Source organism: Cyprinus carpio, chromosome B5, assembly GCF_018340385.1.
Source record: "Cyprinus carpio isolate SPL01 chromosome B5, ASM1834038v1, whole genome shotgun sequence".
Taxonomy (NCBI): Eukaryota; Metazoa; Chordata; class Actinopteri; order Cypriniformes; family Cyprinidae; genus Cyprinus; species Cyprinus carpio.
In genome coordinates, this window is record NC_056601.1 from 305,869 (window position 1) to 323,505 (window position 17,637).

Here is a 17,637-nt window from a genome sequence, read left to right on the forward strand (position 1 = left end):
TGGAAAGTGTCAATTGCGTGTGTCTCACGGTGAATGCGCAGAGTTGGCAAGCATCTTAAATCAATTAATCATTCCAGATAATTTACCTCAAGCGGTCTGCTTTGAAGTTCTCAGAGGAATAAGACGCGCACGGAAGGAGAAGCATTTCCATTGGCTCCAGTCTGCCGGTATTGGCCAATCAAAAAAGTCGATATTGCACAGCCAATATCACTGAATTTTGTGTGCATGCGTGCATGAGTGTGTGTGTCCATGCTATGGGGTGTGATTTATGCATTTATATGGGGTGTGATTTATGCATTTACTTTGCTAACTGCGTGCGTGTGAGTGAGTGAGTGAGTGAGTGAGTGAGTGTGCGTGCGTGCGTGCGTGCGTGCGTTAGTGTGTGTGTGTGTGTGTGTTTGTGTGTGTGTGTGTGCGCGCGTGCAATGCAGAAGCCTATATATAGCAGAGAGATGGAGGAGAGCGATGGAGGGAGGGGGCTGAGGACAAGATACAATAATATCGTTGGAAAAGTTGGCAGTCCCACAAATATAATTCAGTTCTGCAGGTTTTTAGTGCTTCTGTGAAGTTCTATTTTAAGCTAGCAGTCTTCGCACTCCTAAACAGCATCACCATACAGTGATGGAGATATTTTGTTTTAATGCATAATGTGTTTTAAATAGGTGATTAAATCATAAATCACAAAATTAAAGAATCGATTTTAAAAAGTATGCATATAATTAATAATACATTTTCATGTTCCCTTGTGTTTAAAGCTGAGTTTCTTGCATTATTTCAGCTGCAGCATGACTTCAGCAATGAACAAATATCATTGTATTATTATTCAAATGTGTAATCATAGCCATTAATGTTCACTGAGATTATTTCTGGCACATAATTATTGCTGAAATTAAGCTGCTGACAGTATATCCTTTATTTACAGTACTGTACAAAATGTTGGGGTCAGTAAGATTTTTTAATGTGTTTCTAAGGTGTCTCTTTTGATCACCAATACTGAATGTATTTGATCAAAAACAAAGGTGAAATATTATTACAATTTGAAATAACTGTTTTCTATGAGAATGTATTTTAAAATATAATTTATTCCTGTCACGTCAAAGCTGCATTTTCAGCTCATAAGATTCTTCAGAAAGTATTTTAATATGCTGATTTGCTGCTCAAGAAATCTGACTTCATATCTTATTACGGTTGAAAACAGTTATGCTTTTTAAAATGTTTTATGGAAACAATGTTTTCCATAACCATACATCAATGGAAAGATTATTTATTTTATTTATTATTTATTAAGACCATGCTTCATTTGTGGTTACCATGGTTCAAGTATATGGGAACAGTTTATAGTTTGATTTAACTGACTAAAAAAACAACAAAATCTATCTCTACTTTGAAGACAACTGAGCTGCTACTTAAAAATAGTAATAGCATTGCTGTTTGTTAGAGACAAAGAGGCAGGGTTTGGTTGATAAATGGCTTTATTTGGCTTTAGGGGAACATCACTGTATCAGTGTATGAGCATCTCTGAAACAGTGCTGTGTTGGTTAGAAGATGTGGAGTTTTTTTGTCAGTTTAGATTCATAATTAAGGCATTTACGTACATTTTTACACACATCAAGCAAATCTATCCCACCCTATCAATACGGTCAAGCTCCGAGTGAATCAGGCCATGCAAATTAAACCTCCTCTTGATTGATTCATTTTGTGAATCTGTACTGTTTAATCACATTTGTTGGAAATCTTGCTCTTCCGTCAAGTTTCCTACTCTTTTAAATAATTTGCTGCAAAAATGAGACCAAATCCTGCAATAATCCCACTTTTACATCACTTTCACTTCACACATTTCCTCCAGACTTTAAGAAAACAGTTCTTCTAATTTTCTGTCAGGACTTTATCACTTTAGAGACGTTTCCTTTAACCCTAAAACATAGTACAGTGTGACGTGTATTTAAAAAACAACAACAACAACAACTGTAAAAGCAGTGAAAAATCTAAATGAAAAATTCCTTCATTAATGTGAAGAAATGTGATTGAAAACAAGCCACCCATACATCACAAAAATACATAAATAGAAAATATTTTGTGTCAGATATGAAATGAATATGACACAATATTCAGTTAGTTTCATTAACCCCAAAATTAAAAAAAAAATAAAATAAATAAATTTGCATTTTTTCATTAAAATTAAACACCTCCTGATTCAAACTATTATAAAATGATACAAATGGCGCTTTATTTAAATTTATTTTACTGCAAATTATTACATTTTTTATAATACAAATGCAGTAAATGTTATTAATTATTCTGATTTTTATTTATTTATTTATTTTTTTACTGTAATACAATAAAAATGATGAGAATATTAAGAAAAGTAATGAGAAATAAGACAAGCAGAATGGCCAGATGCATTAAGCTAATAAGAATTGGGTGTGCGAGCAACAAATCTTAATGGCCCTAAAAGTAATCTTCATTTTATTTATCCAAAAATAAAAAATAAATAATTAGATGTCTTTTGATTTCAGCAGTGGTCTGGACATATGTCTTGTGATTCACGCTTTTGCGAGCAGAATCACAAAAGGGATGGCTAAACGCAGGAAACCATGCCATGGATTAGAAAGAGAGAAGAAGAGAAATACATCAAGAAGACTGACCTCGGAAGGAGAGATCTGCTCTGTCAAGAATGAATCGATTAAGAGGACGTCGTATTTGAAGACAGGAAGGAATAGAGGGATATTTAGCAGCAATCGTCTCTAAAGCGTCAGAATCTAAATTGCTGAAGGGTTTTCCCACACTACAGATGCACAATGTGCTCTTCTTTCTCAAATCGAAATGCTGAAATCCATAAATGTTGAATTTTTCATCTCATCAAGCTCGTTTAACTCCATGCCGCCGCGTGTGCCATGCTTTGACCGGTGCATGGAAGGACAGATGTGTACATTAATGTTCAAAAATGTTGCGAACGCAATGAAATGTGCTTGTACAATTTCATTCATGTGGGTATAGATGCCCTAAAATCGTTGGAAAATTAGGAGACGTGACGTCTCCCTGTGCTTGGCTTGTGACGTACATTCAGGACTCAAGTGAAGCTATATAATGGATATGCTTTTGCTCTATGAATAATTACCTCTTCCAAGTCCAAACTCATTTATTTTTAAAATCAAATAGCACCGAGAGGTTGGAACCTGCAAACTTGGTCCGTTTTGCATTTTGAATTCTGATATCTGGGTGATGTTGGAACGTGAAAACTTGGTGTGTTTTGGGTATTTTTAGTGTGATTTTGTATTGTGTCTTGACGTGAATATTTTACATTTTGCCATCATCTACGCTCTGCAGTGTCCTTCTGGACCCATATTATTGTCTTTCCTCAAGGACTACACTCTTAAAAATAAAGGTGCTTAAACGGTTCTTCACAGTGATGCCACAGAAGAACCATTTTTGGTTCCAAAAAGAACCATTCAGTCACCATTCTAACCTTTTTATAATCTGAAGAACCTTCTTTCGCCACAAAGAACCTTTTGTGAAACAGAAAGGTTCTTCAGATGTTCTTTATGGAACCATTTAGACAGAAAGGTTCTTCTATAGGATCGTGAAGAGTCCAGCTTAAGCTAAAAGCTTAGTTTTTTTCATGAAAAAGAAGTGCATGGTGATTTATACTGTAAAACTGCTTTAAATAATAACAAAAGAAAACTTAAAGGAATAGTTCACCCCAAAATGGAAATCACCCTCCGATGACCTGGACTTGAAGCGACAGAAAGCTCTCAGGATTTTTGGGGAATATCTTAAAGGGGTCATATGTTTTCTTTTGTCTTTGGAGTGTTACAAGCTGTTTGTGCATATATAAGATCCACAAAGTCACAAAGATTAAAATCTCAAACCCAAAGAGATATTCTTTCTTAAAGTTAATAATCATCATTAAAACACGCCCCCACATGTCTATGTCACTGTGTCGGAAGATTTGCATAACGCCGCCCAAATGTTAACACAAAGAAAGAAGGCGTAGCTTTTATTCTCGCTGTAGTGTTGTTGTTGTGGAGACGCTGTGTGTTTCCAAATATGGTAAGGGGCGTAACATTTCTGTCACTCGCTTGAGGTATTCGGCCAATCACAGCGTGCCAGATAGCTGACCAATCAGAGCACACCATGCTTTTCAGAACGACGAGCTTTGTAAGAATCGATGCGTTTAAGAAAGACAGGGCAACAATAATGTATGGTATATAGAAAATAATGTGCTTTTTGAACAATGCATTACACTAATTACACAAATAATGTTCTTTTTAGCAATGTCATATGACCCCTTTAATTTGTGTTTTCAAAGAAGAAATAAGTCTAAAGGGTTTGGAACGACATGAGAGTGAGTAAATGATGACAGAATGAACTATCTCTTTAAGATTTGAGCAAACAGAAGATAAAAATGATGTACCCTCACACAACTTCAAAAGACTTGGAATACGGCGCGTGGACGAGGTTTACTCAGCATCTACTTTCGCTGCATGAAAACACTCTTTACTGAAAGAAAGTAAATGATGACAAAATATCTGTCTGAACTACTTCAAACGCTCTCTTCATTTCTTGAGTGCTGTACAGAAAACTCGCCAGCCTTTCATTCCCGGCTCGTAGCTTTCCCGCAGAGATCCAGATGAAATCAGCCGCACCCGGTGAAACGAGGCGAGGATGAGAGGATGGTTGATGTGAATGTTGATGTGAATTTGTCGGAGGCTCCAGACGGACGCAGCTTTACTTGCTCTTCTCGCTCTTGTTATTGTCCCCCTTTTCACTCTTGCTTTCTGCCTTACTGCTATCGCTCTTCTTCTCCTTTTCTTTCTCTTTCTCCTTCTCATTCTCTTTCTGTTCCTTTGGGCTCTTCTTTTCTTCCTTTTCCTTCTTCTCATCTACTTTTTCTTTTTCCTTCTCATCCTCCTGTTCTTCCTCCTCCTCTTCCTCCTCACCTCCTTCTTCCTGTTCTTCTCCTTCCTCTGCCTCCTCTTCTCCTTCTTCTTCTTCCTTCTCCTCCTCCTCCTCTTCTTGTTCTTCCTCTTCCTCTGTCTCGGGTTTGGCTCCGCCCTTCCTCAGAGCATAAGTGCGGCTCGGTATGTAAGAGTAGGCGGAGTGTAGCAAAGCTCCGCCCACAGAGCTCAGACGGCATTCCTCACCTTCCAGCAGCTTCCTGTTGGGAACGACAATATATTTTTGGATGCAATTAATCGTTTTACAGCACTAGTATACATACAGTACTGTGCAAAAGTCTTAGGCACATTAGTATTTTCACCCCAAAAAAGGGTTTAAGTCAGTTATTATCTTTTGCTGTAGTGTGTCAGTAGAAAATATCAGTTTACATTTCTAAACATTCATTTTGCCATTAATTTTAATTATAATCTAGTGAGATTTTTGAATGCACAAGCAGTGTGTCAACAGCCTTGTGATTACAGGAAGAAACAGATGAAACTGAGACACACTAAATCCACAAGAACTGTAGCAACGTCTTCAAGACATTTTAAGAAACCTGCCTCCAAAGCTACAGTACTGTGAGAAGTTTTAGGCACTATGCTGTAAAGTAAGGATGCTTTCAAAAATATTGTCATAAATGGATTTTATTTATCAATTAACTTCTATAAACTAAATCAAATCAAAACGTAAATATTTTCAAAATATATTCTGTATGAGTGTGTATTTATATATGCATAATATATATAAACAGTACACACATATATCATGTAAACAAAAACTTTTATTTTGGTTGTGATTAATCGTCTGATCGCACACGCTTGTTCGCGGCTGTGAAAAACGCAGAAAATCGAACCCAATTCTAATTTTCTTATGACGAAAAAAAGTTTCGGAGTCAGTATATAAAAGTGATTGACACAATGTGAGGTCGTATTTATTTTTCCACTTCCGAAAATTGTTGGACTCAGTGTGCAATGGCCTAGAATTAGACAGAATTGATAGTTTTAATGTGACGTCACACTCTTATAGGAACATCATCTGAAGGGCAAAACGAGGCTTTGCTCCACTGACTGCCTGTTATTTTTATGCGGTTTGCAATAAATAGTGGTGTAGTAAAACGTTGATATTAAAAGGCGAAATTCAGTACACATCTTGTTGATGATGCAAGCAGACAAACCCAGAATATGAATACAACACATAAAGCTTCACATTAAATGGTTTCCCATAGAAAACCATTGTAAGCAAAACACAATTTTGATTGTGTTATGAAAAGACTCAAAGCTATGAATGTCAGCAGTTCTGAGTCTGACCGGTAGGCTGCGATCTCAATGTCTAGCGCCATCTTGACATTCAGCAGGTCCTGGTATTCGCGCAGGTGGCGGGACATCTCACCTTTTGTGCTCCTCAGAGCAGATTCCAGCTGCTGAATATTGTCCTGCCACACAAACGAGACAACAAGACTTTTTGAGAGAATTCTTATGTATTTATTTTGAAAATGTCTTTTTGTACAGTGCGGTCCCAACACTGACAAACAGTTTTATTTCAACCTGAAATTCACTGATAAGCAAATTTTGTGACATTAGTCATGTGACTCTTTTGTACAGATCCTTCTCAAACCATGCAGGATCACACAATCATCAGGCTATATTTATAAACTGATATATATATTTTTTTAAATTGTAACTTTTTTCTTTATAAAATATTGATGTTCTTCCCAGGTTTACTTTCGGTAACTGAATCAAGAACTAAAACCATAAAAACATTTTGATTACCTGAAATGAAATAAACATTGACTGAGATAAAATAAAACTTTTAATCTGATTTCGGTTAGTTGCCAAGGCAACATTTATAATTTTAATAATAAATTAATAATAATAATAAAAAAAACTGTATAGTTATATAAAACTTTTAACATTACAAAAAACAACAAAAAGACTAAAACTATAAAAATTAAAATGAAACAGAAAATATATAAATAAAAAATCTAATTCAAAATATAACCTGAACTATAATAATATATCGATAATACTTAAATAGCTGCTTTGGATAAAAATGTCTGCTAAATTAGTGAAGTTAAATTAAACTTATTACATTCTTAGAATTTAGAATAGGTTTTTAAATTAATTTTGGAAAAATGCAAAACAGGATTTCTGAAGGATGATTTGACACTTAAGATTTGATTAGTGAAATAAATAAAAAAATTAAATATATCAAAATAGAAAAAAAAATCTTATGTTCATAATATAATTTATAATAGGCTTTTTTTCAAATTACATTACAAAAACGGAAAATAGGAGCAGTTTTACTGGTGGCCCCAACCCGATCTCATGAATGTGCATTTCAATGGCACGATTTTCTGTTTCTATTTTGTATATTATTTATATGCAGAAATTGACTTTGGCACGCATATGATGCGCAATTGGTTGGTTTAGGGGTGTTGGGTAAGTGCCTATTATATGTAGGCCTACAACTGTCTATTATATGCACGCAAAAACTGCATATTATATGCACGCAAAAAAAAAACTGGTGTATTATATGCACGCCAACACAATGCGTATTATATGCACGCAAAAACTAAGCATTATATGCATGCAAAAAAAGCATATTATATGCACGCCAACACAGTGTGTATTATATGCACGCAAAAAAATGTGTATTATATAAACGCAAAAACTGTGTATTATATGCACGCCAACACAATGCGTATTATATGCACGCAAAAACTAAGCATTATATGCATGCAAAAAAAGCATATTATATGCACGCCAACACAGTGTGTATTATATGCACGCAAAAAAATGTGTATTATATAAACGCAAAAAACTGTGTATTATATGCACGCCAACACAATACGTATCATATGCACGCAAATCCGGCATATTATATGCATTCCAAACACGTGGTATCGTATGCACGCCAAAGTTTCTGCATATAAATATCCCGCAAAATCATTAAGATACATTTCAATAAGACCGGACTCAATGTGAAAGTGAAGCGCTCTCACCTGCAGCTCGCCGATGTCGTTGTTGTGGCAGTCCTCCATCTCTGCCAGCTGTCTTTCTAAAGACTCGTTATGGGCTTTCAGGGCCTCGAGCTCCAGGGTGCGGGCCTGCAGCTGTCGGCGGTACTCACTCAGCTCGTCCTTGGTCTGCTTCAGAGCATCGTTGTTGCGCGCCGCCACCTCCGTCACAGAGGTGAACTTGGAGCGGTACCATTCCTCCGCCTGCTGCTGGTTCTGAGCGGAGAGAGACTCATACTGGACACGAATGTCCTTCAGGGCGACAGCGAGGTCAGGCTTACTGACGTCCATCTCAACAGACACCTGAGCCTGAAGAACAGTCAGCTGTTATTCAATATAATACAAATAACTTTAATAGCAAAAGACAATAGAAAAAAAAATGTATATGATCTTTACTTAATAAATATGTATAATTTTGACTCATACAATGTATTGTTGTCTTTTACTACAAATATACCTGTGCTACTTATGACTGCTTTTGTGCTGCAGGGACACATATATAACCTAATATGAAAAAAAAATAAAAATAAATAAGAATTGCACCACTGTTCAAAAGACTGCAGTTAATAAGATTTAAAAAACAAAAACAATAAAAAACACTTTTATTTGGAAAGGATGACAATAAATTGATCAACATTGTCATGTAAAATATTGATAAAAAAATCCTGAACCACAGTTTCCAACAAAATAAATAAGCAGCACAACTGTTATGCTGTATAACACTGATAATGATCAGAAATGCAAACCAGCATATAAGAATGATTTCGTAAGGATCCGGGTGATGCTGAAACACTGTCGCAATACACTTCTTTTAAACAGCAATAAATACATATTTTTTCAAATATTACTGGTTTTACTGTATTTATGGTCAACCTAACACAGTCTTGGGAGAGTATGACAACCAAACTTTTGAACAGTTTTCAATTAATAACTGTAAACAGTCTTTTAGGTCCTGGGGTAAAACTGACTATTGATCTGGTGAGGACACTGCAGTTTAGTGCTGCCCATTATTGGATTTCTAATGAATAATTAATCCCTGAAACACTTCATCGACATATGAGCTGAAAAGGGAAAGTAAATGACAGCTGTATCATATATATAATATACTTTTGCATATAATTAGTTGTGGCATCAATATGAGACATTCCCTAATAAATGTTTGCTCAAATTTGTGATGGTTATTTGGTATACGGGATAAATAACGTTTTGAGTGAATGTAATCAATAACTATTCCATGGGAAGTGAAGTTGTACGGCAGTGAAAAGCATGGTGGCATTAATCGTCTTTTGAGTGTAACGTTGATAATGAAGTTCTGAGCCCCTTAGGGACTGTGGGATGAACAACACTCGGGGTTTTTAACACACCAGGAAAGATGAAGCTGCCTAAATCTGGACACACCAGCAAGTCATCAGCCTCCTTCATCAACACGCAGACACAGCCGTCTCATGCATGAAGATGCTGGTTTATTTTCAGATGGAAACATTGAAGAAAATCCTTTTATCCCGGATGCTTTTTTAATGAAACTGGAAAATGTTATCTTCTGTAGTGCAGATGTAGAGGTGAGTGTGAAAGTGATGCAGTCCCTCTCCAGGATGCTGACTCTCCGCAGCACACACCTCTATCCTGCGCTACTGCATCCATCATCATCCATCATCATACTCTGCACACCGCTGTGAACTTCTCATCAATAACAACCCTTCAAGACATTTTCACGCCTCAGCATTAATCCTTGTTCTTGGACCCATTAAATCTTACTTTCGGAGTTGTGAGAGAGATTGAATGCGTGTTCTGACGGAGGCTGTGGTGCATTGCAGGCTCTGGTTCTGAACCGTCTGCGCTGTGCAGTGCTGTCAGATCCTGCAGGCACAACGCTGCCCTCACTGACACTGCCACATTCTTGCCCAACGCTGAGTTTTATTATAAACACAGTATTTCACTGCATTTCTGAATTATGTGCTTTTCCCACAAGTTTCTATCATGCAGTGAAAACCTTTAAACCTGATATGACCTTTAAAATCTGATGTAAACATGACATTCACTCATATTGAATATATAAATATCATTTAATACCATTACAATTATAATTGAAATATTTAAAATTAAAAATTATGTTTTAAAATTGTGAGGACCCTTTTGTTTCAAAAAAATTTTAAAAGTTTTAGTAGTCCCGTTTCCAAACCCTCCAAAGCCTATAAAAATTTTTTCTTAATGTTTAAATTTACTAAATTTTATTTCCCTAAAAATTAAAAATGTTTTGTAGTGATGCCCTTTTCAAAAAAAATTTCACCTTTAAGAAGCAAAATTTTTAATGTGTTGCGCGCCGCTGCCTCCGTCACAGTGGTGAACTTGGAGTGGTACCATTCCTCTGCCTGCTGCTGGTTCCGGGCAGAGAGAGACTCGTACTGGGCACGAATGTCCTTCAGGGCCACAGCAAGGTCAGGCTTGCTGACGTCCATCTCAACAGACACCTGAGCATGAAAAACAGTCAACAAACTAATTGTTAAAATATGTCATATAATGTTAGATTTAAATCTAATGCTAATAATCTAATAACACTAATATACAGGCTTATCTTAAAAAATATTGATAGGTGGTTGACAGCCAAAATAGGATTTACACTACCATTCAAAAATTTGAGATCAGTAAGATTTTTTCAATATTTAATTTATACTTTACTTAATACTTTTGCAAAGGATGAATTAAATCAATCAAAAGTGACATTTATAATGTTTCAAATAAATACTGTTCTTAAAAGAATACTTGAAAATGTATCACAGTTTCCACAAAAATATTAAGCCGCACAACTGTCAACAACAACATTGATAATAATAAGAAATATTTCTGAGCAGCAAATCAACATATTCTAATGATTTCTGAAGGATCATGTGTCACTGAAGACTGGAGTAATGATCCTGAAAATTCAGCTTCATCACATGAATAAATTACATTTTACAATATATTCAAATAGAAAACTCCCATACTTTTCTATGGTGGTGAATGCCATAAATAGTCTTTAGTTTGTAAAATTGACTAGTATTGATCTGATGAGGAAAGTTTAGTTGTTTATCCATTATTGATTTCAAATGAATAATTAATTCCCTTAACAACTCATTTACATTTGAGCTAAAGGGAAAGTAAATTACAGCTATACATATAGTTACTTTTGCATATAAAAATGAGACATCCTGTACATCTATAGAAAGTTGCTTAAATGTGTCAGCGATCATTTGAATATACTGATAAATAAACAGCTCCCCAGTGAATGTAATCAATAAACCAATGTCCATCAGGTAGTGAAGTTGCATTGGCAGTGAAAAAGCAGTAGAGCTGATATATGCTGTGCTGATGTTGGCCATGGCACGTTTAATCAGTCTTTGAGTGTAATGTGTGGTAATGAAGTTTTGAGCCCTTGGGGCTGCGGGTTGGAGTGCTGACTCAGGGGTTTTAATGCACAATGAAAGATGAAGCTGCCTGAACACTTTCACTGGATGCAACAGCAATTCATCAACCACACGCAGAGAACAGCAATCCATGCATGATGAGCATCAGCTTACATCAGTTACATTCTAATTCTTTATTTTCAGATAAAACATGGAAGGGAAGTTTTTTTTTTTTTAAGATACTTTTAAATGAAACACAGCTGTTATCTTCTGTAGTGTAGAAATACTATCAGAAGTAGCTGAGGGAGTCTAAAGTGAAGCAGTCCCTCTCAAGGACGCTGCACTGCGGGGTCCTGCTGCACTCTGCAGCCACACCTAAAATCCTGCGCTACTGCATCATTATCTGCCATTGGCAAAAGGTAAGGAAGTTTAAACATCCCATCATCAACGACCTTCTTTTAACTCTTAATACATTTCTCCCTCTTTAAGTGCTTGTCCTTGTCTTGGTCTGATTAAATATGCTTTTCTAGATGTTAAAGTTGCATGAGAGAAGGGACTGGCATTATAAATGCACATTTTGATGGTGCAGTGCAGGGTCAGATTCTCAATGTCGGAACTGCAGTGCTGTAAATTCTCCCAAACACACACCGCCCTCAAAGACACTGCACAGTCATGATATGCATGCCCACACTATGAGTTATTAATAAACATAGTATTTCATTGCATTTCTAAATACAAGGTTTTTATATGCTTTTCATAATCATATCTTTTCAAATAAGTTTTTTTTTTCGTTGTTTGTAAAGTTGGTTGCTTGTTTATATATTTATTTCTGATATGACCTTTAAATGACTTTAATTGGTATAAACCAATGCAGTCAGGTTGATTCACTCACAGTAAATATAACAATATAATATGAATATTAATATAATAATTTAAATATAAAAATGATCATATTTAATATAATATTCATGTTTAAATAAAAGAACATTTCCTTTTCCTGACAAAACATTTTACAATATATATCATGTTAGCAATTACCAAACCATCTAAAACATGAAATATCTGTCTTAACCACAACTTGTTTGATTTAACAGGAAGTTAATAAAAATGCTATTCCCATAGATCTGCATCTTTATGCCACGGCATAAATCACACTATCATGAATGACACTGCAAAACTGTAATATGAGATATTAAAGACCATAATATATTCAAATATATTTCTATGCTTTTCTTAATTCCTATTAAATAAGATCTGTCTTACACAGCAAACAGAACTTTTGCAGATAGTATGTAAAGCATATTTGAGAATAATTGACAAAATATTTTTATGCTGCATATTACTACATCTAAAGCATATGCAAGATTTGGCTTTGTATGATTTTCATAATTTTATTTCTATGCTTCTTTTCTATGCTATCCTTTTTTTAATGTTTACTTTAAAATGTTTAGATTTTTCATACCTGGGCGGCCTGAAGCGACGACTGTAACTCCTGCAGCTCCTCCTCGTGCACTTTCCTGAGGAACGCGATCTCATCCAGCAGGGACTCGACTTTCTTCTCGAGCTCCAGGCGGGACAGGGTGGCGTCGTCCACGTCCTTGCGGTATCCCTTCAGGCTGTTCTCGGCCTCCTTCCGCAGTCGGGTCTCCTCGTCCAGCTTCTCCCTGACGCGCTCCAAAGCCTCGTTCATCTGCACGCAGTCCAGGTGCATCTGGCTCTTCTCGTGCGTCAGCTCCTCGACGCGCGCGCGCATCTCGCGGATCTCCTGCTCGTAGAGGTCGTGCAGGCGCGATGGCTCGTTGTGGCGCTGGCGCAGCAGCGCGACCTCCGCCTCCAGAACTTTGTTGTGTTGCTCGAGGTTGTGCACCTTCTCGATGAACGTCACGAAGCGGTCGTTCAGGCCCTGCAGCTGCTCCTTCTCGTTGGTGCGGATGATCTTCAGCTCGTTGGTGATGGCGGTGGTCTGCGTCAGGTCCACGGTGTCCGGCATGGACTGGAAGCCGCCGCCGCGGCTGGATGCGAGTTTGGTCCGGTAACTTGAGGAGGTAATCATGGGGGATGGAGAGCCGTAGGTGCGGTGCTGCTGCTGGGGTCCAGAGCGGTAACTCACCGTCACCCGGGACGGGCTGCTGCCCACGGGGACGCGCCGTGGCGCATCTCCAAAAATCTTCCTGTATGAGCTGCTCGTGTACATGTCGCCGGAATAACTCATACTGAAATGGTCGAGATCACAGATCGAGTGAGTGGTGTGTGGATGTGGAAAGACAGAGAAAGAGAGAGAGAGAGTGCCGGTCGGGATGGCACACCGGTGTCTTTTATAGGCTGAGACCGCGAGCATCATCTGACGCAGGGGCGGTGGTAGAGGGGGAAACCTGCAACCCTGAGCAAAAAGACAGAGTCCCAGGAGAGAGTTCAGTCATTCACTGTCTTTGCTTTCGTGGCCACTCATGCTTTTTCATGCGCTGGAGATGTAGATTGTCATCGTGCAGAGAATAAAAGTGAGGATAAATAAAGGACAAAAGAAGTACAAATGAAAAGCTACATTTGAGGGACCAAAATGGGGCCTAAAAGTGCCTGAGCTAAAGGCTGTAGGTGCTGGTTCATAAATTATTTTTGAGGAACCTCCCCACAATAGGGAATATGAAGCATCCATTTCCAGAAGATTCTGGGGACCAAAATATTCCCCTTCGTAAAAAAAAAAAAGCATCGCACGCATCTTTTGCAGTGTATCTATTATTGATCATAAAAAAGGTTCTTTATTGTATTCATTATCATAAATACAGAGATTGATAATCTCAGGATATAAAGACAATAAAGCTTATATAATGTGCCTCTTGATTCATTCATATTTTTATTTGAATGGAAAACGGATTCTAAATTTGGCAATGCAACAAAATTAAAAATTCTTGTTACGTAAGCAAAAACAAACAACACAAACACAACAACAAAAAACTAAACAAATATATTCCTTTAATATTTATCTAAAATATTCTTCCCTATTTACTAAGTTAAAGATGTCCCCTAAATACATAATCTATGTAAGCTCTGTTATTGTTATATAATAATTCTCCTCTCTACTCTCTACATATTTGATACAATTATATTGTCCTTAAGCCTATTTAGATTTTTTTTATTCTTATATATGTTTTGTCGTTAATATGTTTCTTTATATTGTATTTAAAAATTCTTCCTACCTCGTTAGACTTTCCATTATTACTCCATCTGTTATTCTTTCTACATCTGCTCCTATCTATTTACTCCCGTTAACTACTAAACAAACTCTAAAAGGAAAGAATTTTTCTTGTTTTTAGATAACATCTATTATTCCTTTAGTATAAAATAAATAGTTATTGTACTACTTTTTATTTAATTATATTATTTTTAATTATACTTTCTTGCTTCTAGCTATTATATGTTTTTTTTAATATGTGCAATGATTCAATATTAATCAAGAGAATTAATTATTTATTTTTTTGAAATTGCACTCGCTCAATTTTTTTACTACACATGCAAAATGAATACGTTGCTTCTCATGGATGTGTGCTTTGTTTAGAAATGTCTATACAATCACCCATTACGGTATTATTTTTCTACACTGCTTACCCTGTATGCTGACTTTAAATGAAAATAAACTACTTTTCATCACTTTTAAATGCATTAGGTCCAAAATTTAGCAGACTTTTGGGTATACCAATAGTTTAGACAAAAGTCACCTTGCATGTGTTTGTTTAAGTACATACATGTGCAAATGTATTTGGTATGTTTGCAGCATTAAATAATGTATTTCAAATGTTTATTCTTTTTTTTCACTAGCATATATAGTCATCAATATAGCATTAACCTCCAAAAAAGCATGTGCATTTTGCATTTAAACCTTTTTTTTTGTCCCCTCATACATTTTAATGTCACTAGAAGAAACTCAGGATTTTTTAGTGCTTTGCATGAAATCTGCACAAACCGTTTTTTTTTTTTATTAATTTCAAGATTGATCCGTTTGCGTCTCCTTCATGGACTTCAGTTCCAGAAGTAACGGGGTGCATGTTAATCTGATCATAACAACCATTGATGTTTTCTTTTATCAACCATGGTTCTACCAGTATTTTATTAAGGGTTTGTGCTTTAACAACACATTGCATGGACATTGGTTTTCATGTATTGACACCACTTGTTGTCTGGGAAAAGAAGACGCATGAAAATATTCTTCATTAGAAAGCCTCTATATAATTTTATTGTCATGCTGTGTATAAGTGTGCTCCTAATGTTAAATAATGAAAGAAATTTTTATTTTTCAATATGTCCGGCAATGCCTTTATTTCTTACATCCGTGTCAATACATACTAGTTTGCTCCAATTAATCATGCAGCAAGAAAGATTAAAGATTACTAACAGAAGCTTCAGCAAATTGTCATCCGTTCCTCACCTTCCTGTTGTTCTGAAGCTTAATGCATTTCTTTATTCTGTTTGAACACAAACAAATTGAAGTTAATAGAGTCCCAGTATCTCAGGTCATTAATGTTTGGAATAAATTGAAGGTGAGTAAATGATGACAATTTGTATTTTTGGGTGAACGATCCCTTTAATAAATTGCTAATAACAACTCTGGAAATTATATTGAATGAAAGCACAGAATAAATTAATGAACGGAGCTTTAAAAACTTAAAATAGAACCTGCTTTAGTAAAACTGAAGGTGTCTATATGATTGTTTTCCTAATTTGAGAATATTGTCACATGAACACTATTATTATATTATTTTTTGTTAATGACTTCTTTAAAGTTGCTTTGAACAATCTATATCATCTGTAATGTACAACCGTTTCATATTAATGTATCCCTGCAGAACAAGCAGTCACAGTATCATAGGTATTTTTTTTGTAGCAATAGACAACACTACATTGTAGGGATTTCATAATTATTGATTTCTCTTTATAACCAAAAATCATTAGATATTATAGTCAGATCATGTTCAATGCAGATATTTTGTAAATTTCCTACCGTCAATCATATCAAAACTTAATTTTTGATTAGTAATATGCTTGCTAAGAACTTCTTTGAACAACTTTACAGAATTTTTCCTCAAATATTTATAGATTTTTGCACCCTCAGATTCCACAATTTTCCAAATAGTGTGTATCTCAGACAAATATTGTCCCTCATCACAACCATACATCAATGAAAAGATTTATTTATTCAGCTTTCCAGATGATGTATAAATCTCAATTAAACAAAAAAAACGCTTATGAACTGGTTTTTTTGCTTCAGGGTCACAAATGTGACTTGACTTAAATTAGAAAAAAAAGAGAAATTTCAACATGAAATGTACAGCTCAGATAATTAAAAGCTCCCTGATTCATGGACATGCACGACTTTAATTGAAATGAATATGAATCAAACCACACACATACTTTTTTTTTCAGACAGTGAACAGAAACACACCTTCTACATTTTCAGTTTTTTTAAAATTTTATTTTAAGTTCATTTCTTGTAACCACATTATTAGCAGTCAACATCAAAGTAGCCCAATTCTTAAAAAGTAACAGCATAGAAATGTCCATTTTCTGATTGGATGTAAACAGACTATAACCTCTTTCGTTTAGCTTACAGAGGCAGGATGAGTGGTGTGTGTGTGTGTGTGTGGGTGTGTGTGGTGTGTTTGGAGAGGTGTGAAAACACCTGAGACAAGGCATCGTTGGCAATGACCCCGTTTCAGGCGCACAGACCACCGTTCTCTGATATAGCTTCTATCCTTCCCACACATCTGTGTGTCTTATAAGGTCTTGAGCCGTTTTGGTACTGTACTGTACGTTACATAACCCAGTGTTTATATACAAATCAGCAGTAGCACATCGCTACCCCCCGCAGTGACTCACTGAACTCACATTGTGCTGAGTGAGCGACAGCACCGAACATTCGTGATGTTATCGATGTCCCGCCGCTGCTTCGCTGGGAGTGAGTCGTGAGAAACTTCAAGACACCGATCGATAACAAGACACAATCTTGAGAAGGAAGTTCACTCTTTTTGTTTAAACACTTGTAACAAATAAAAACAAGACCGAAAAAAAGCATATCAATACTAAAGGAATACAGCCCCAAACCCCCTGCCCTCCCAAAAAGAAGAAGAAGAAGAAGAAGAAAAGAAGTAGAAGGGCCCTTTCTCTCTGTCTGTGGACAGTGACGTCACAAACCTCTATATCTATATCTGTATGTACAGTACACACCACCCTCCCCCTGTCTAAAATACACTCTAATGCTCTCATATAGCTACAACTCACACAAAATCTATACTCATTTTTATGTACACCCCT

General features: G+C 36.1%; 1 protein-coding gene across 1 annotated transcript; it reads right to left on the bottom strand.

Annotated features, from left to right (window-relative positions):
• Positions 1-4,274: 4,274 nt before the first annotated feature.
• LOC109068400 (low molecular weight neuronal intermediate filament-like) lies at positions 4,275-13,980 on the bottom strand. The gene is made up of 4 exons (XM_042723496.1): positions 12,797-13,980; positions 7,940-8,257; positions 6,246-6,370; positions 4,275-5,158 (listed from the first exon to the last, which is right to left on the bottom strand). The coding sequence occupies exons 1-4, from the start codon at positions 13,673-13,675 to the stop codon at positions 4,729-4,731; spliced, it is 1,752 nt and encodes a 583-aa protein (XP_042579430.1). The 5' UTR covers positions 13,676-13,980; the 3' UTR covers positions 4,275-4,728.
• Positions 13,981-17,637: the final 3,657 nt, after the last annotated feature.

Bases quoted from the DNA above. Each gene is read 5' to 3' on its own strand.
- LOC109068400 (XM_042723496.1), bottom strand. From the start codon at position 13,675: ATGATGCTCGCGGTCTCAGCCTATAAAAGACACCGGTGTGCCATCCCG. The intron at 8,258-12,796 runs GTATGAAAAATC...CTTCAGGCTCAG, and splicing joins CGTCGCTTCAGGCCGCCCAG to GTGTCTGTTGAGATGGACGT. The intron at 6,371-7,939 runs GTGAGAGCGCTT...TTTGTGTGGCAG, and splicing joins ACGACATCGGCGAGCTGCAG to GACAATATTCAGCAGCTGGA.